This window comes from Rhipicephalus sanguineus, chromosome 5 (genome assembly GCF_013339695.2).
Source record: "Rhipicephalus sanguineus isolate Rsan-2018 chromosome 5, BIME_Rsan_1.4, whole genome shotgun sequence".
Classification (NCBI taxonomy): Eukaryota; Metazoa; Arthropoda; class Arachnida; order Ixodida; family Ixodidae; genus Rhipicephalus; species Rhipicephalus sanguineus.
Genome location: NC_051180.1, coordinates 107,299,819 through 107,320,305, shown reverse-complemented (window position 1 = coordinate 107,320,305; position 20,487 = coordinate 107,299,819). Strand labels below are relative to the sequence as shown.

The 20,487-nt window shown below is 46.0% G+C and overlaps 1 protein-coding gene across 1 annotated transcript in view; it reads left to right on the top strand.

Moving 5' to 3' along the window:
• Nucleotides 1-20,487, top strand: part of LOC119394106 (uncharacterized) — a 129,427-nt gene that overhangs the window by 73,991 nt on the left and 34,949 nt on the right. The window contains exon 2 of the mRNA XM_037661353.2: nucleotides 14,617-14,840. Within this exon, the coding sequence (XP_037517281.2) occupies nucleotides 14,617-14,840 (224 nt within the window). The remainder of the gene's footprint in view (nucleotides 1-14,616; nucleotides 14,841-20,487) is intronic.

Genomic DNA, 20,487 nt, shown 5'->3' with positions numbered 1-20,487 from the left:
CCCACATGCGAGGCCCGCATTCGAGAGCTCAAGCTTTATTTATTATCACTGCACAGCAGCCAAACGCAATCGTCAGACTAGTTTTACGCCAGGTTCAGTGCACACGCACACGTTTCTTCTACGCACGGTCGTATGACGTAACGTTGCCCGACAGCCGATCACCGTATGAACGTGGAAGGAAACGTACACTACCGAGCATAAAAGTCCACTATTATATATATATATATATATATATATATATATATATATATATATATATATATATATATATATATATATATGAGACATGATAAGTGAGTCACGCACGCCGTTTTCTGCGTTCATTCAATCAAATAGCTTTTTTTTTTATTTTAATTCGTCAATAGAAAAATCCATCGACAAATTGCAGAAGAAATAGGCCCCGTTACACAAGGGTGTCACGTCGTGATCGTGCGTTTCGTTATTTAATTATGTGCAGTATTTATACGCAGGCTCTCAAACTCTTTTTTGTGGTTTCAATTGTTAATGAAATTGTATGAGTTGTTTAGATCGCTTCGTTCAGTTAAGAAGTTTATTACGAAATGAAGAAGTTCGCAGGGATAAATGGTGTCAGCTCGCACAATATCGTGTAAGTTGGAGATTATTCGTAGTGGTCTTCGTCCTGCAGAGCACATAAGATAGTCTGACAATGATGACGATAATGATTGTTACGAATAAGAAATATACACATGTATACGTAAACCTCGTTCATTTATTTAGGTGACATGTATGCCTGTCTCTTCCATTTCCCATCATTTTCGAACTAGGCTATCTCCTCCGTCGTTTTTTTTTTTTTTTTGCGTTCCTCTCGTAAGAAGTCGCAGAAGTTCCTTGAGACATGCACAGTCTACCAGCCCCGCAGTTTGACGTTACTAAGCCTCCTATAAATCGTATGTATAAAGAAGGGAAAGAGGAGGTAAGGGAGAACACGCTCTCTGCAACGCCTGTTTGTCGAATCATGACGCGGCGCAGGCCGAATATCATGCGCGTCACGTTTCACGTCGGCTCTTGGCATGCCAACGCAACGCCACACGACGCGCTGGTTAAGTTTCACCACACGCATACGCACACTCAGCGCGTATCGCTCCCGACTCGTTTTTCTTTTTTTTTTTTTTTACAAAACCGAACGTAAAACCGAATAGGCTCCTTATGTGTTCGTCTCTTTCTCTCTCTTTTTCTTACTTTTTAGATTGACAGATTGAGTAATGTCCGCCGCCTTCTTATTACTTTTCAAGATTCCCTTCGAACAGTTTGGTTGGTCCCTTTTTTCAGGCGTTTCCTATAGCCCTAACCGAGATCTCGAAATGGCGCGAACGGAACGCACCTTTTTTTTTTTATGCCGCAATCGTCATTGGCATAGGCGTTCCAGTCAGGCCAGTAGTCGTGTTTTTTTTTCTTATCTCTTTTTCTCTCCCATTTTCCTTACGGCATCGCTTTTTATCGACCCCCGTGTGAGCCTTTTTTTAATCTCCGAAACACGCGCTCCATGTCGCGCCAAAGCACCGAAGCGGGGAGACGAATACAAGCAGCCGCGCTTCGGCAGAAAAATACAAATCGAGATGTGGCGCGAACGTGTTGACAAAAACGACAACAACAAAAACAAAAACTCGATTCGTTGACGCATCGGTAGCGTCGGTTTCCCAGACGCGACAGAGCCGCCCATCCGTGTTCTCTAAAAAAGGCGAAACAGAAGAAATGCCGGGCGTCAATGCGAAAGAGATATCGAAAAAAAAGAAAAGATGCGACGAAAGGAGGGCTCGTGAGCCGACTGAATTTGTCACCGCCTTCGCGAAAAATAGTTCCGAATATCGAGCACGCATCAAAAGTGCCTGCAAATGAAAAAAAAGCAAAGATAAACCAGGAAATCGCGCATACGGCCCACTGTAAATGACGTCAAGCATCAAGGCGGTGCTGCCTCCTTTAAAAAAATGCGAAAAGGGTAATACGGTATCGGTAAACAAAAATGGCAGCGGCAGATTCGGAAAGGAAGACAGCCTCCCGTCTCTCTCTATACAGCGTTCAAGATAAGGCTTCTTTTTTATATATGTATTCTCTCGGGCAGCCAGGCAGTCAGCTGGCGTCGTGAATAGTGCATCTATATTTGCGCACGTGTTGCGAGAATTGGAGTGCACCGAAACTCCCTCGCGGATATTCGTCTTTGGTTCTGCTTTGTCGACTGGTTACGGTCCCCTCTTAGTTTCGTGCAGCTGTTTCTTCATCTCGCTAACTGGAGACGCTAAAACTGGGTGCATCTTGGTGCGAAGCTTGCGTGAATCGAAATATGTAAACGTGAGTATACCGACTCTCTTTGAAGCGAAACATTTATAACTCACACATTTTGGTGGCTGCGTCGTACGCTAAAGAACCCGGCACCGGCGACCGAGCAGAAATGCGGGCCTCGAAGTTGCGCCTGTCAAATCTGTGTCTGTACGCGCCGTTTTCCAATAATTGATGCTCTCGATCGTGGCCTTGTCGGCGACCAGCCTTTTCTGATCTTTCATCGAGGTCACTTGTCATTGCACGTTGCCACGTTGCATTGTTGCCTGGATATGAACGCAGGGCCGTCGTTGTTGCCTGTAGCAGCTGAAGTGTTTCGCTGCTAAGCACTTGGATGAAGGTCCAATGCCCAGCATGGAGGAGGGGAAAAGTTGGGAGGGCGCACTGCGGAATGAGAAAGAAAGAAAGAAAGAAAGAAAGAAAGAAAGAAAGAAAGAAAGAAAGAAAGAAAGAAAGAAGAAAGAAAGAAGAAAGAAAGAAAGAAAGAAAGAAAGAAAGAAGTAGATCAGGCACGCACACGCCGAACTTCCCTTGCCCCTCCTTTCCCGACGATAGGGCAAGGACTCCTAAGCCTTCTTTTACTCACGTCATCTCTTCTTTCCCCTCTCAGTTAGATTTAATCAAATTTCTCGTGATTGCTGTAGGTAGGCGTATAGCTTTGACGAGAGAGACCTGCGAGAGAGAGAGAGAGAGAGAGATCGCTATACTTACATGATGACTTAATTTGAGAAATAGGTAAGAGAGCTCATTACGTCAGCTTCACTTCGGAATCTTAACCTCGAGTTAAGCATCTGGTTCACGTTAGTCCATCTGGTTCCGTTAGGCCAGTACCCGAACGACTCCGCTGCTTTATGCATGGCCCCAAATGTATCCAGTCGTTCGCGTTCCGACGCTGCACTGATGAGCACTTGGTGTGACGTCCCTAAGCATCTCATTCGCTAAAGAGAGAGAGAGGACTTGGAAGACAGAAAAGATACTGAAAAAGAATCTTCCGTTGCGCTGTATCAAAATGTTGCCTAATGATGACGTCCCTGCAATACACCAAGAATGTAAGGCTCTTCATAATTATTTCTTGTTATCTATAATGAATACTGTACGGTTTACTGCTTAAGAGATGGATGTGCACAATTTTCTGCATTAAGGTGTACAAGATAATGCTGTTCACATGGTTATTTCGTCGCAATGAATAAACTCATCTCAGTTTCCCAAGTCTTCATATTAACAACTATGTTGGCTCACTTTGAAACGCTTTGCTCTCTTCTTGCTGCATCTTGACTTATTACGAAATATTTGTGTTATTGTTGGTACTGTATTTGTTTTGTTTTCTACGTAGAAGTGTCTCCCTGACAAATGTTCACTTCTTTCTTCGGTACACAACTACGTTGTGTCTGTTATCTCTTCGCCAATTTCAACTGTGCCGGGTAGCGTGCCCGGTGCTGTCCAACAAGGGGACAGCCACCAAAATGGCGGCAAAGCCACAGTGAGCGAACACTGGCAAGAAGCATGCGATAAGATGAGGCTTAGTGTTATCACAGTTGTTGCTACCATTCCTTGAGCCAGCTCCTACAGGTCCGGCAAGTTATGGCTGCCCCCAAGAAGCGCTGAGAATTGTGGTCCACAGAAGCTTCCGTACGCGTCGTCAAGCGACCCTGCATTGCTTATAGTGTAAACTGTGCGTTGGTTTCGTATATCTACCTTCGTCTTGCTGAGCTTAGGCGATGGATTCAATTCTTTTCTGCTGTCGCTTTATTATGACGGAGGCAAAACGCAGCGTCACTCATTCACCGTGTTTTGGGGCGCTGTATAGAAATCTAGTATGGTCAAAGTAAGTTAAAGGGACACTAAAGGCAAATATTAGGTCGACGTTGATTGTTAAAATAGCGGTCCAGAAACCTCGTTGTGCTACTTTCGTGCCAAGGAAGTGCTTATTTTGAAATAAAATCACGTTTTAGTGGTCCGCATCGCGTTAGCGCACTTCAAATCACCCGCCTGAAAGCGGTATTTCGCACGTCACTGTTGCCGTGCCCAACGTTGCCCGCCTTTACTGCGCGGCGGCGTGCACTGGCGGCGTGCCCATTCGGGCATCCGGCTAGATCACATGCATGCGGCATTTTGTCGAACTTTCTGTCAGAGCGACTTTCACGAGCGTGCAAAACACGCGCGGCAGTACTCGATACCGAGACTACCACTGAGACGTGATCGCATGAGCGAAGCCGGACGCCGGGCGAAGCGCAGTTCGGCGAGAACGGAACCTTTGAACCACGCGCGCCGTTCCCCATGGCAACGCCAAAGAGGTTCTTTTTTCCATGAATCAAACAGAAACGAACAAGCAGCACTTTATTACGTCTCTTGATGCACGGAAGGTTATTTTTTTATTGCAGCTAGTCTGATTACTAATGATTAATTGCAGTCGGACGATCTCACGTCATCGGGATCATTTCCAAAATATCCCACTCGTGGCGCGCGTCGTGCGATACATTTAGCTTAATTCTTCGGTAAGTAGGGCACTGCTGTTGGTAATATTGCCGTTTTAGACGTTGACATACATTGAGCTTTCACTCTGACATAAATTGTTATTTGCCTTTAGTGTCCCTTTAACGCGAAATCGACTCTCATAGCAGCCTTTTTACATTGGGACGTTCAACGCCGTCGAACAATCGAGAATACGAACTCGTTTCTTAAAAAGGACAGTCGAACTTATGAACCCGAAGGAACGATGTTTTTCTACTGAGATCGATGAGTCCAGAGGTTGCTAACGGTAAAAAAAAAAAGTTCGAGTAGAGACCGGTGTTTGCGAAGTTAATGCTCTGGTCAATAAAACGTCTAGAAAACGGGCGTTTTGTCGCCACCGCGACGCACACGTTTGCGAGCTCCACACAAAAGCACAGAATGGCACAGAGAGAAGCAGCAGTACTCGATCAACTATGGGGAACACGGTGTTCTCCTTGTCACGCGTGCTTCCCGCCGCCAGAAGCAGCGACAAGAGTTAATGGTTGCGACCCTGACATTCGCGTTGCGATCGATAGAGGGCGCGCATATACGTGTCATTTTGATTTTAAGAGTGATCAAAAATGCGAAGGTCGCTATACCAAATGCCTGTTTTGAAAAAGAAAAATAATGCTTGCAGTTCTCCCGCCGGGACCTGTGCAGAACTGACGTTGCACAAGCACGAATGGACGTATGCTTATGACGCCTGACTGATGGACCGGTCGATTAGACAAACACCCCTCTTTGCGAATACATTGGAATCGATCACATCGTCCATTACCATGCCACATGGGGGAATCCCCTCTGTTTTTGTTTATTTGAGTACTTATCGAGATGAAACTAGCCTTCTTTCTTTTCATACCAGATCGTTTTGCTCGCTATAACGGGTTCTTTGCATAGATGAGCGGTGCAGTGGTATAGGCCTATGACACACAGTGAACCGGCAGGGAAATGGCTACTCTATCTCCGCTTCTATCATCAGTTAGCGCAAGCTTTTATTTTATTTCAATACGTTACTCGTGCACACAGTTTCGTCCGAAGGCTATAGGTACCTGATGACGCGGTACATTGACCGTCTGCCTGATAAGCTTTGAGCTTCGAGGCTGAATACGTGCTGGGCTCAGTGGAGTTTAGTAAGGCGAACAGTCTTCTTCGATCCATTTGCTAGTGTTTGTGATGGCTTCTGTGGTGTTCTTGGTTGTAGGGTCCTCACGGCCAACACAAGTGCGCCGACGAAAGGAATGTGCACTGTTGCACAAACGAGTTGCGAAGCATAGAGACAACCACCGTATAAGCATTCTCAAGATTTCCTTCTTTCTCCGTTTGGGCAAAGCTCTGCGCAGTTGGGCAACCTCTCTATCGACTAATGCTTAAGCAAAAGATTGCATTTGTAAATGCTTGGTTCCCTTCAGAAGCGTGGCTCTCAGTTGATTTTCACGTGGTACTTGCCTTCAAGTCTGGTTAAGATGGTGTCATAACCACAGACGCACGCACGCACGCACGCACGCACGCACGCACGCACGCACGCACACACACACACACACACACACACACACACACACACACACACACGCACGCACGCTCAGACACACACGCACACACACACAAGCACGCACACACGCACGCACGCCAAAATTTAAGCGAACGGTGTTCAAATGTAGCAATGAAACGAAAAGCTATATAACGAAGAAAAAAAGAAACAGCTCCTACTAAATTACGACACTAAGGAGTACTGCCTTTAAATTATTCATTGATGCTTACGCAACGTTCGCAATATAAAGTACATGCTTTCTAAATTGGGGCACCAACATAAGAAACCAAACACGTATATAGAACGGGAACAAGATGCGTGTAATTTAGAAGACTAATCTATCACCGCACATAAAACAACTGAATCATATAGAAAGATGTCACCGTTGTAATCAGTCACTCTGCTAAATAAACTCTTCAAGGTTTGTGAGGGTTGGCGATTGCTAGCAGAGAAACGGCGAGTCTAGGAATGTGCAACTAAAGTCGCTCTCGCGAAGGATAACTGCAATTCAAGTCCCACGGCAACCGGCGCAAGCCCTCGCTTCAGCCCTTTTCGAGGAGTCTCTGTACACTTCTCACCCAATGGAAAGCGCTACAAGAGAGCACCGAACCTTGCTTTTGGCACCCTAACACTCCAGTACAGCTCTGCGCATGGTTATGTTACCTACGTGTGGTGCACACGGGTGCAAACTTTGCGGATTGCTCAACAAACATCCGAAGAACGTACTACAGAGACTACATCGAGCTTAGATTCCTCGTTTCTCGTCGCAGTGTTTCGAAGTAACGACGAAAAATGAAGGCAGGCGTCAGACGCTTCATCCGGAAAATCACAATAGAGGGCCTCGCGGTTTCGTGGCTAACCAACACAAAGCCGCGACTCTCTCGCTATACATCTCCCCGCCCGACACATTCGCAAAAAAAAAAAAAATAATAATAATGACTGTCGCGGTCGTGCGAGAAACCAACGAAACTGGCCAGGTGTCTGCCATTAATTACGTCGCGAGAGCATCTCGAGACAGCCTGGTAATTGAGGAGCACGAAACGAGACTTAATACTCGGCCCCGCGCGTTGTTTACTTTTTTTATCTCGCTCTGATTACATGAACCGGGAACACGGCAGAGAGCTATCCGCCTGAGAGCAAGCAAAAATGTGAAATGCTTTCCCGTAGGAAGTGCATTTCAGTGTTCCGCATGCATTTTGCCTGTATATGTGTGTGGCAGGAGTGTTGAAAAAGAGATGCTGGGGCTTGATGAGAAGAGGAAGAGGGGGGGGGGGGGGAGGGGTCGAGAATGAATTAAGGCAGCGTGTCACGCATGCTGTTGTTCCTGGACAGCGTCCGCGGTTCGTCGGATGACGCCGAGACAATCGGTCAAGCTGAAGGACGCGTGCGAGAAAGAAATTTCAAGCTTGGCCGGACACGGTCGGTATGGATAATGGAATTTCCAGGAAGACGATCACAGTGTCTTTTTTTTGCCTTTTTTTAAGAGGCCATGGCTGACAAGAGTGCCTCGGTAAGCGTTTTCTCGCGTCCTTTCCAGATGTACTTGCCATCAGCTTGTCTTTTATGGCAACAGAATTCGTCAGGAAACGATACTTTGATTAATTCCATAAGCCTTCTAGGAACGATGCCCTCTTCCCACTGCGGAAGCAAGTCAGCGAGCATTGCTCAACTGATAAAGAACTATATAGTCACAATTCTGACCTGTGTACACGGTATACGCGCTATTGTGAGACTAGTCAAACATTGATGTGTAGCAGCGATTACCTTGTACGCCTAACTCGTGTCTTTCTGGACAGCATTACACTAACTAGCCCCAATGCACGTGAACCATGATAGCGTGCATCGATGACGCAGAAAGTAACGAAGGCGTTAAAAACCAACTGCTGAGTTTTGCGCCCCAAAACCACGATCTGATTATGAGGGACGCCGTAGTGGAGGGCTCGGGAAATTTCGACTAACTGGGGTTCTTTAACGCGCACCTAAACCTAAGTACACGGGTCCAGGGTTGCCATCTCAAAATGACAAAAAGATAGCCAAGAAATGGGAAAAACTAGCCATAAAGGAGCCAACTTGACCTAAGGGCAGTAAGAGTAGTCAAAAGTAGCTACGCGTGTGTGAAAATAACTGCGACGTTTTGTTTAAAAAATTAAGTGCGAGCGATTTTCGGAGGAAATGTAAATAAGTGCAGCAAGAACCTGTCAAAACCGTAATGGCTGAGATTAAAGAATAAATTGCTGACGTGAGCAATCATTTCGTGTAGGATGACGAAGTTTCTCGCGCTGTTGCAGTAATGTCACTCTCTTCGCACGTATTACGTGACTTTTCCTAAACGGACTACAAGTACCAACCTTGTGGCCACAATAAAAATGAGTACCGCTCGAGTGTGCTCAAAATCAGAGTTGCTGAGTCTGAAGCATAAATTGTAGTCATTTTCTCAGTCGTTTCTCACTTGATGACGAAGTCCGAGCAGTCAGTATTCCCGAGTTGCAGCCTGCACCTAATTCTAAGATATAACACAAACAGTTCGTCGGATGTCCGATTTCGAATGTCGATGAGTGCAGAGAGTCCCGGATGCGGAGCGCTTTCGACTGCCCTGTTCTCCTTTAATTACATTTTAAAGTCGCGTTCAGCAATAAGTGGTCTGCAAAATGAGGCCCCATGCGACAGTTTTTTTTTTCTGAATTCCATCCGTGTATCCAAAAGTCTTTTGTGTAATGCAAGCGAAAAATTCAATTATGGGGGTCGGAAACACACCTTGGTCACCATGTTCGGATACCGTCTACTCGAACGCCAGCGGCTGCGACGTCACAAGATATCGATAATTTGCTTCAAATCGAGGAAACACGAAAGTAGCCAAACGGCAGCCAAGTAGACAATATGTTTTTCTGCCGCTACCGGCCCAGGAAAGTAGCCCAGTTAAATTTCTAGGCCGCCACCGGCCTAGAAAAGTAGCCAAACCTGGCAACCCTGCACGGGCTTCTATTCATTCGCCTCTACTGAAATCGGTACGTCATTATTTAACTAACATCGCGAAGGTAAAATTTGTGCGAAACAAAGAATGTACGAAGATGTTTGTTCGGTATTTACTTTGACCAATTTTGCCTCCACGCTGTTAATTAAGTCTATTTGCCAACTCCGGAAAGGAAGCTTTGACATCTTCGTAAGAAAACCTCCACTTCCATCAATCCTGCTCGCATTCATCAAATCTCAGGAACAAAAGAGGAACCCATCGGTAGAGGCATCAATCCTCCTTTTGTCGCTCTCTCATAGCAGCTGACGTGGGCCTTAAAGGTTGTGCCTAAAGAGGTAGCCGGGTTTATTCTCGCGAACCCTGTTGATTTACGCGGCCCTTGTTGCCTGGAGGTCTATTAACGCCCCCTTGCGGTGGCGGCCGTAAAAAAAGACCTGGGCGGTCGCCTCCGTCCAAGGCGAGCATACGCCAGGGCCAACAACTCAATGCCACAGTGATGGCGGGCGTGGAACCTGGAGCTCACGGTGCGAGTTGTTCATAATGCAGAGGCACAAGCCGTGGAGGAGGTGGAGGCGGGGTGTGCGGAACATTGTGCGCCTTAAGTACGCCAGAATTGCGACACTCCCAGGAGAGAAAGGAGGCACCGTGACAAACGACACGACGTCGTTTAATGTATGGGCCGGTGACTCCCCTTTTTAGATGCGAAGTATCTTATAGCGGAGTTCAATCCGGTGGTGGTGGTGGTGGTGGTGGTGTGCGGCGTGACCGCCCTTACTGCGCATGCGCATCCCCTCTCCCCTCCCCCTCCCCACTTTCTCTCTCCCATCCCCCTCTCCCCTTTCCCCTCCCCCTCTCCCCTTTCTCCATCTCCCCTCTCCCTCTCCACTTCCCCTCTCCCCTCCCCCTTTCCACTGTTCCTCTGAAACGCGCGGGCTAGACATGCCGAAATTCTCTCCTGCGCAACGCCGCGATGAGCACCAGCGCATGCGCGTCCCCTCCCCCTCTCTCTCCTCTCCTACGCTGCCCCCCTCTCGCACGCCTGCCGACTGCGTTCCACGCTCGCCCTGTGAGAATTAACGGCCACGCTAAGGGAAGACAAGACGCACGTAGCGTTCCTCTTCGCGTTCCACGACGCGAGGTCGGTAGCATGCCCAAAGAACGCCAACGGAACGCGATTGTGCAAGTGCTCCGGCTTCGCATCGCCTCATGGTCCCCTTTAGCGGAAAATGGTGTAATTTTTTTTTTCTCCCGAGCAACTTTATCAACTCGTCCCCCCCTCCCCCCACCATTCCTCGTAAACACGGTGTAAGAAAAATAATTTAGGTGTGGACACTCTCCGCCCGCCGCGAAGGAGAGCGCGTCCAGATAATGTTCGCCTTTAATACATGCGCCGGCCGCAGTTTCGTGGGGGGCGCTGCGACATGGGGGCTTAAGAAACCTATTGCGACGAGGCGAACGCGCGTTTTTCTTCATTTTTTTTTTCACCTCATTGCATTTTTTTTAACCGTGCACGCTAGCAACTAGAGCAAGGAACGCATACCGCGTTTCTCGCGACCGTGCTCGCGACCGAAAAATGCGACGTGCGGCGAACGCCGGAATTGGCTGCACGGCGTTAGAAAAAAAAAAGGATGCCGAAAAGAAAGTACATAATTGTTCTATTGTTTAGACCGCTGCTGCTGTAATTTACGCACAGCGGAGGAGGATAGAGCAACTGAACGGCGAGTTTTGATACGGCCACGTTGTAAATGGCGCACCCGACGCACATAGCGTCCCTAACAGCGTTGCGTATGTAAAAGCGCGGCGTCTTGCTTAGAGCGCGTGAGCAGTCTTTCTGCTCGCTGACTTCTCACGTGCGCAACGCCGTTACAGACGCTACGCACGCAGCTCGTCTTCTATAGTACATGCGCCGGCCGCGGTTGCGCGGGAGGCGCTGCGACATGGGGGCCGAGAGGAGGAAAGAGGCGAACATTATGTGGACGCGCGTCGGGCGGAGTGTCCACACCTAAATTATTTTTCTTACACCGTGCTCGTAAATGAAGTACATAAACTAAAATGGAAGGCTACGTGACGTCCTTTATTGACCGGCGCGATCGACTTGGCCCGTCTTTGTGCTCGAGGCCACGTCAGGCGGTTTAGTAAATGTCACGTGGTGACAGCTTCTTCGCTAAGCTGATCCGACTATGTATTGTTTAGTTCACACCTTCCTACGCGGCCACACCTTCTCGCCGGACGGCTGGGACAGCTCCTATACATATACTCTTGGGCATGACAGCTTTGAAGAACGAGGCCACGACGAAAGGACGGGCTCATAGCCACTGTGATTGTGGTTATACGGCATTTTTCTCGCGAAGAAAAGAAAAGAGCAGAAAGTTAGGCGGTCCTTCGCACTTACAGTGCAAATAAAAAATAAAACAATGTTGGTAATCCAGTGTATAGCGACTCAATGTGGTCAGTACACATTTGTGAGTTCTAGGCTGCCGAAACAACCTGTTTTCCCAGCTTGCTTCATTTAATTTTTAGAGATTATTGATGAAGTTTTGTGGGGCCGATAGGAACAACAGATGCGCACGGTGCAGATGAAGTCAAGGGACGTTTTCCAACCCTATAGACATTCGTTGGCACTGGTGTATGTCGGCCTACTTCTTTAGTGTAGGCCGACATTTAACTATATCCTGTTAACTGCGTACTAACTTGTGGGCAGGTGTCGCGCATATGACGTTCTTGTACAGCGCATGTTTATTTTATTTATTTATTTATTTATTTATTTACAGATACTGCAATCACCATTTGGTGATTTTAGCAGGGTGGTACATCAAGTTAGTTATGAACAATTGGCAAGTACAATGACATATAGTATATGCATGTTATACAATGAATACAGGGAAAAAAATACTTCAACGGGCAAAAACATACAATAAAAAATACAAGAATACATTTAACAATCATGTACAGTAGTATGTACTACGATTCAACTGATTAGTGCACTTTCTAATTTCGATGAAAACAATGCCAATGAGGGTGCTGAAACAATTGCATTAGTTAATTTATTCCACTCGACTATGGTGCGAGCAAAGAATGAATACTTAAAGCAATTATTGCGTGTGGGAAAGGGGGTTATGGTGAGGTCATGTCTCTGCCTGGTAGAGTAGCCAGAAGAAAAAGAAAAAATATCAGCTACTTGATAATGGCCGTTAATCAGTTGATACAAAAACTTAAGCCTTGAGTTACGGTATCTTAATGATAAAGGTGAAAATTGAGCTCTGGTTAATAGGTCCGTAACAGAAGTCCTTGAAAAATTATTGTAAATAAAACGCGCTGCTCGTTTTTGCACTTTTTCTAATTTGTTAATGTTTTTCTAATTTGTTAATAACCTGACTGTTTGGCTAAATGTGGCAAATCCTGCGGCAAGAGCGAGTGAAAATCTTTTCTGTAGCCTACGGCTTGCGTGGAGAAATGTATTAGTGGTTTCCCTAAAGGCCCGCAGCCTTCAAAACTTCCTCAAGGGGGATAAAAACGGCCCTGTCGTTCAGGTCTCTTCGCTTGCTCATGCAGTCATTATGTGAATGAACCTGTCCAGGCTCACGTCTCCGATGCAGTGCTTCAAGCCATGAACATACCCCCAGGGGATAGTTGACGTTCCATTAGCGCTACCCTCCTCTTGTCTTCCTCCTACTTCTTCCTTTTAATGCGCTACATGACCACAGTTTACCGCCACTGGCATGGTTGACGTTCGGCTTGGCGCCTGTATTGCAGGAAAGGCAGATGACAGACACGGGTTGGGTGTTTTCTTTTCCGATGTCGCATCTTGCTTTCTTTTAATGCGACTGACATTGTCTGGCTTATTTAGGCTAAGATGGACATGCACTGCAGTTCTGTAAACCACATCACCGCCATGCGCGAACTTCGCGGTGGCATCTCGAGATGACCCAACGCGTTCAGTGTGAAGCGCTTAGAATGAGGGGCCCGGGTGCAACGCGCGCTTCATACATGACGAGTTTCAGCGGTGGCAATACACTGCTTCAACTATAATTAAAGTAACGTCCACGGACACCCCTACATGATCCCTGCTGAATTTTTAACAGCGGAGCTATTTAAGGTCGAGGTTATTCTCCGAAGCGTTCGCAGTTCCTAGCGGGTATGCGCCTCAGAAATGGAAGAAGCCTCACTGCTGACCACTGGTCCGCTAAAAATTAAGAAGTCCGCGAGCAAAGGCATATTTGCCACCGGAAAGAAAGAAAGAAAGAAAGAAAGAAAGAAAGAAAGAAAGAAAGAAAGAAAGAAAGAAAGAAAGAAAGAAAGAAAGAAAGAAAGAAAGAAAGAAAGAAAGAAAGAAAGAAAGAAAGAAAGAAAGAAAGAAAGAAAGATTATGGAAGACATTTGGTTGGGAGAGCAGGAGGAAAATGTGTACGGCCTCGTTTGTAGCGATGCAGAATATGTCTACCAATGTAATGCCACCAGCTCCCATGTTTGACCAGCCTTCGTGCAGTTAAGCGAGTGAAGCTGCTTCAATTTTCTTTTCTTACACCCACCACCATTCCAGAAAACTTTTTGTCGCCGCAACCCCCGTTCACACCCTTACGATGAGAATCAGGGTTCATACCGAACCTAGTGTATAATGTGTGCTGCATTACATGCTCTTATTTAATTGTACAGAACATTTCTTGGTGACGCGTCTCCGCACCCACTACGATGTACCTCGCCCGCATACTAAAATGTTATTCTTTTTCCGCAGTGAGGATGGCATAGGAAGATGACGATCGTTATGGTATTGATGATGACGATGATGATGATTCTAACAGAACAGAAAAGTGGGCTAGTAGGTTTGCACTAAGCGTGGTCTTAAGTAACGCCACCATGTACCTCCCTTCTTCCTTATTGTGTTTCGTTCAGTATAGGGCTACTTGCGAAGTCGTGTCAGTCAGAGAAACTACGGCCTCATTCACCGATTTTACTCCAGTGTACGTTCAGTGCTCTCCTACTCTCTTTTTCTCTTTCTAATAACCGTTCCCTTATCCCAAGTGTAGGGTAGTAAACCAGACGCTCATCTGGTTAACCTCCCTGCCTTCCTTCTTGCTCTCTCTCTCTCTATGAATACGCTTAATGATGATGATACCCAATCACGTGCAATTGTACGGGAACTGACACTGTTCATCCTTCCTAACTAATCCCCACTTCCTTATCCCCAATGCAGGGTAGCAAACCGGGAGCTCGTCTGGATAATGTCCCTGCCTTTCTTCTTCTTGCTTTCTCTCTCTATGACCACGCTTAATGACGATCACGTGCAATTGTACGGGAACTCACACGACTCTTCCTTCCTAATTGCTCCGCGCAGATCCCGAGTCGGCGGAGGGCGAGCAGCAAGCGAACCACCAGCGGTCCGGAGAGGACGCGGAGGAGCGGGCAGCTGCCGAGGCGGCTACCAAGATCCAGGCCACCTTCCGCGCCTACAAGGTGCGCAAGGAGGTGCGCCTCGGGGGAAGCAGCGCAGGAGGGAGTGAGGCGAACCTCTCGCCGACTCGCACCGACCCAACCATGAAGGAGCCCGAAGAGGAAAACGTGAGTGCCTTTCCGCTAATGGGAGTCCACGTTCCTCATTAGTGCCCGCTTTGTTTGTACAGCGAAGGAGTAAAAGGGGTAAGCTAACACATTTCGGCGTTTTACATACCCTGACACAGGGATAACATCTATCTATCTATCTATCTATCTATCTATCTATCTATCTATCTATCTATCTATCTATCTATCTATCTATCTATCTATCTATCTATCTATCTATCTATCTATCTATCTATCTATCTATCTATCTATCTATCTATCTATCTATCTATCTATCTATCTATCTATCTATCTATCTATCTATCTATCTATCTATCTATCTATCTATCTATCTATCTATAACTTCATTCGCTCATTGGTCTATCTGTGTGTTAACGCGATAGTGTTAAAGAGGTTGCTTCGCGAAAATTCCGGTGTCGGCGTCGGTGTTGGCGTCGTTAACTGTGAGCGAAATATCAGCGTTGTCCGTGGGTGAAAACTCGAGAAAGGTGCAAATAAAAAAATTAAAAATGCTCTTCGGTTCGCGTGGGAGTCGAACCCAGGACTTCTGCGTGGCGAGCAGGTGTTCTACCACAGAGCCACGCCCGTGCTTGAAACTGTTTCGGGGGAAAACCCTACGGGAATGTCATGTAGTGCGCGGAACCTCTTTAACGCATGTAATATTGCGTGCCATAAGCGTTGAATCGTACCAGGCCGTCGAAACATTCGAATTGCGCAACGAGTGGTTGGCTTAAAGACCCACCAATTACAAAGCGCACAGGCATAAATAATCATAATTATCATCAACAGCATCAACAACGTGTGCATGTGCGTGTGTGGCCTTACGGAAGCGTAGTAGGTACTTCGCCAATTCGTAAAAGGAAGAATTATGGCGCAGTGGGCACTTCGCAACTGTAGTTGCAGTAGGCATTCCAGTATAGCTTGAAACGGCCAATGGTTCGCGCACAGACGTTCTTTTCCTTTCGGCACCGTTGAGGTATCCACCGAGAAGTGAAGCGAGGCTAGCGATTGAAAGGGCGATGTAAACGGGGCCCGATTACGCTATCGCGTTCTACTCTTGAAGGCGAAGCTCAAGCGACCTCCAAGTTTTTTATCCTTCCGTGCCTCCCCATGGTTCATTTATTCAGTCATTCATTTAGCTTTTTTTATTTCTTTGTCCGTTAATTTGTATGTTACAACGGCTGTTAGCTTGTTCGCTTGTTTCGTAATTTGTACCATTTCCTTGATTTAAATAGGAACGAAACAAGGGCACGTGTTCCAAATCTAGATGGCGCATTAACCTCGGCAAGTAATTACTGAACAAAAAAATAGTGTGCGGTAATTTCTTATTCCTTGTATTTTGCTCAGAAACACGGACGTGCGGTCGCCGCCGCACTAATTACACGTCGTTACGCCGAGCCTTTTTTTTAAATTAACGAGAACACGATTTCCTCTTTTTTTTTCTGTAAAGTGCGTAGCTGATGAAAGCTTCATTAGAGACGCGCAATGAAGGTTACCACGGAATAATGCTGGGCCCTAAACCAGCCTTATCCCGCCTCCTCATTCCAAGAAAAGAATGAGAAACTGTATAATTGATTGTGAAAGACCATCGGAATGAGCTGCACTAACGACCTTAAGCTTTTTGCACAGCGCCGTCATATTCTAACAAGGTGTCCATTCCCTTGGCTTTTGTAATACTGCGATACACCTCCGGCATTTCTTTTACCGATTCTGTAATCACGGCAGTAATAGTGACACTATAACGTAAAGAACCGTATATGGTGCCATTTTTTTTCATTTCTTGTTGTTAACAATATCGTTTATGCATCACTTGCGGCGTGTAGCATAATTGTTTTAACAGCGAATCTGTTTAGCAAATCGTTCCTTGTCCGGAGAACCAAAAAAAAAAAAAATCACCATCATAAAAGGCTGTGTGCCACAGAAATTAGGCAAATCCCACTACTTACCACTGGTCTACTAAAAATGAAGAAGACAACAGTTAGCCCAACGAATGGCTGCCAAAGGACGGTGGCTCCGGAGCGATGGAAGGCCTACGCCAACGACGGAAGGCCTACGCCCGTAGATCTATGAGAGGTGCGAACGCTTGGTTTCAGCTGCGAAAGTTCTGTCTCTGCAGTTTGGACATCCGTGTCGTGCCTGTGACTGTCTGTGGTTTAACTCTAACCTTTCTGAGCTGACAATCAATGTAGAAACAACCTAGAATCACGTAGCTAAAGCTTAGAAAGACCTAGAAGCAACCTAGAAAAAAAGCCTGCATTACTTAGCTAAGGCCTAGAAACAACCTAGAAGTCACCGAATTAGTCTTCAGAATCGTCCAGTTTTGAAGTTTCAAGCCTTGCGCGGCTTAGTGCAAGCTTCGTAATTATTTTTTTCAGCTGAATTATGAATTACGTTAAGAGGACAACATTAGGCGCAGGCAAGATCAAAATAATTAGTCAACTAATTATTGGCATCTAACTAAGTAACCTTCACAAATTACTTTACAGCGAATGTTCTGTTTTGTTCTAACTTGCTTGCTGTGGGCAGGTCGAGGTTAATATCGCCTCGACTACTGCATTTATCTGAAATGTAGGAATAATTGTCAATGGGGTTCTGAAGGCTTATTCAAAAAGTAACTATAATAATATTAATAATAATAATAATAATATCTGGGGTTTAACCTCCCAAAACCACGATATGATTATGAGGAACGCCGTAGTGGAGGGCTCCAGAAATTTCGACCACCTGGGGTCCTTTAACGTGCACCTAAATCTAAGTACACGGGCCTCAGACATTTTCGCCTCCATCGAAAATGCAGCCGCCGCGAGAAAGAAGTAACTAGAATAGCTCATTTTGATCGCATGTTCGACAGCAATCATTTCCAAACTGCTGCTAGTTCCAAAATTTTATTGTAATAGATGTGTTTCAAGCACTCATTGGCTGCAATTCGTTAATTCGAACACGTCCGGACAAAAGACAACAATAACAAGGTAATGAGTGTAGTTCTGTTAATTAGTCAATTGTGCATTTTAACTTATTGTGCGGGTAAGTGTCACCTCTATGAGTAATGTAGCTAAATACCATATTTGCGTAAAATGCCAGAGATAATTTTTGAATTTTTAACCTTCAAAAATAGAAGACACACGATATGTGTCTTCATACTAAATATTACACATGCGGGATCCATGTGCCTATTTGTTGTATGTAGTTGTGAAGGAATAGCCTCCCACCTTTGCGAATTATATATGTATATACATATACACACGTGTACATGCGTGCGTGCGTGTGTGCGTGTGTGTTACTGTATTCCGTTACGCTATTCAAATCTTCTCCAAATTATGCATGTCCTAGCGTCAACTAAACAAGCCAACCTTTTCTTAAAGGTCCCATCATTTCAAAAATTCATTTTGTTGTGAACTTCAATTCAAAGCGAAACTCTTTAACGCACAGTTTCCTCTTAAATTCTTACGCGTGTCACCTGCAAATGCTTCACTGCACTATAACCAATTGTGTGGCAGAGCACGCTCTACAGGCATAAATACAAAAATCTGGATGCCGCAATACCTGACGCGTAACCGCGGTTACACTAACCGAGGTTTAGGCTGTCTGTGTAACAAGGGTATTAGGTGTCTTGTAGTAACACCCACGCATCGGCGTTCGTGTGCCCTGGTTTATTTTTTGAGTTAACTGTTTCACGCGCTGCCGAGGTGGATCTCGGAGGCCACGTAGTTAGAAGAGCGTTGTTGAGATATATTCCGCCAGATGACACAACGATCCCAGCTGCTCCCAAGAAAGCCATCTGTTCTTTCAATGAACTCCTTCAATTAATTTCTATTAATTATCCTGTGAGTTAATTGGATTTTCTGTAAGGTAAACTTATGCTCTGATATTATATGCATCCAATATAACTCTATATTATACACGTCTCTTAACTTGAACCTGTACCGTCGATTTCCTACCAGTTTTATTTTACAGCGAAAGCTGTTATGAGATCATTTCACCGGCCGTTTTTGGCGCCGTAGTTGTCCGCCGCCGCCGCCGCCACTGCCGCCGCCGCTGCCGCCACCGCTGCCGCCGCCGCCGGTCTCTGTAACCAGTATCGCTCGAAATAAGAAAAAAAAACGAAATAATAAAAAAAATTCCAGGATGGAACGAGGTTCTAACCTGGGCCCTCTGCGTGGGAGCCCAGTATTCAACCTCTGAGCCATGCCGGTGCTTGAAACTGCTTTTCAAAAAGGTCCCATACAGGCTTCATGTCGGGAAGGAACCACATTAGCATATTCAATATAGCGTGGTAGAAGAGTAAAATAAGCACCAAGCGTCGCACAACGCGAATTTGTAACCAGGCGTCACACAACGCGAATTGCGCAACGAGTAGGTTGTTGAATGCTTCCAAACCATTACAAAGGGCTCTGCCATAATTCTTCGTCGTCATCAGGCACAGCATCAACAAAGTGCGCATAATGCCTTATATGCGTTTAGCAGGTACCACGGCTCTCCGTAGAATGACGAAAAATGGCACAGTGCCTGCTGCCCTGCTTCTCAAAAAATCACAGCATATCCACGGAGTGAATGATGATGAGTGGGCGAAGCTGCGGAGGTTCATCGGTAAACCGTGAATCTTCCGTGAATTCTGCCCAGTACATCATCACCGACGTGAGATCGGGCGCGTTTATACTAAAGGTTCGATGAGTTATGACGACTTGCAGCTCACTTTAATTTTACATGTACGCTGTGAATTTTCATTGTTTAGAAAACCATTGCTTTAGAAAACATCTGGCGTCTTTCGTTAAGCAGCTGGCGTCTTTTCGTTTTGCTTTAGAAACATCTGGCGTTCTTTCGTTTTGCTTTTACAAAACATCTGGCGTCTTTCGTTGGTTTATTTCATCAATCAACGGCGTTTTGAACAAAATTTTTATTGTTTAATCACGCACAGGAGAAATCTCACCAGGCACTACCTTGGAGGTAAACAATGGCTGCTAATGGGAATGAGAGACAGAAGAAGTCGGCTTTTAGCTAACACTTACACTTCTACTTCTACTAACGTTTCCTACTGGAACATGCCAATGGCTGCTAATGGGGAATGAGAGACAGAAGAATTCGGCTTTTAGTTAACGCGCACGCTGCGAATTTTTTATTGTTCAACAACGCACAGGAAAAATCTCCCACCGGCACCACCTGGGAGGTCGAGATCTGGTACTAGCGTTACGACTGGTTACGCACTACGACTACGACAACTACGAGGGACAAACGGGTGCCGCTTTAAGGAGCTTCGCCCCTAAAATTACGATGATCTATAGCGTAGTGGGTTCCTCGCAAGTGCACTTGTATTCGTTGCCAAGGAAGCCCATAAGCGCATGATCCATTTCCTCGGGGTCTCAGTAAAATTACAATGATTTAGAGCGTAGTGGGTTCCACGCCAGTGCACTTGTATTGGTTGCCAAGGAAGCCCATAAGCGCATGATCCATTTCCTCGGGGTCTCAGTAAAATTACAATGATTTAGAGCGTAGTGGGTTCCTCGCAAGTGCACTTGTATTGGTTGCCAAGGAAGCCCATAAGCGCATGATCCATTTCCTCGGGGTCTCAGTAAAGTTCTTCGCCCCGCCCCCCTCGTCTCTCTCCCACGTCAACGTATGTTATACAACATGGCGGGAGAGGGAAATAGCG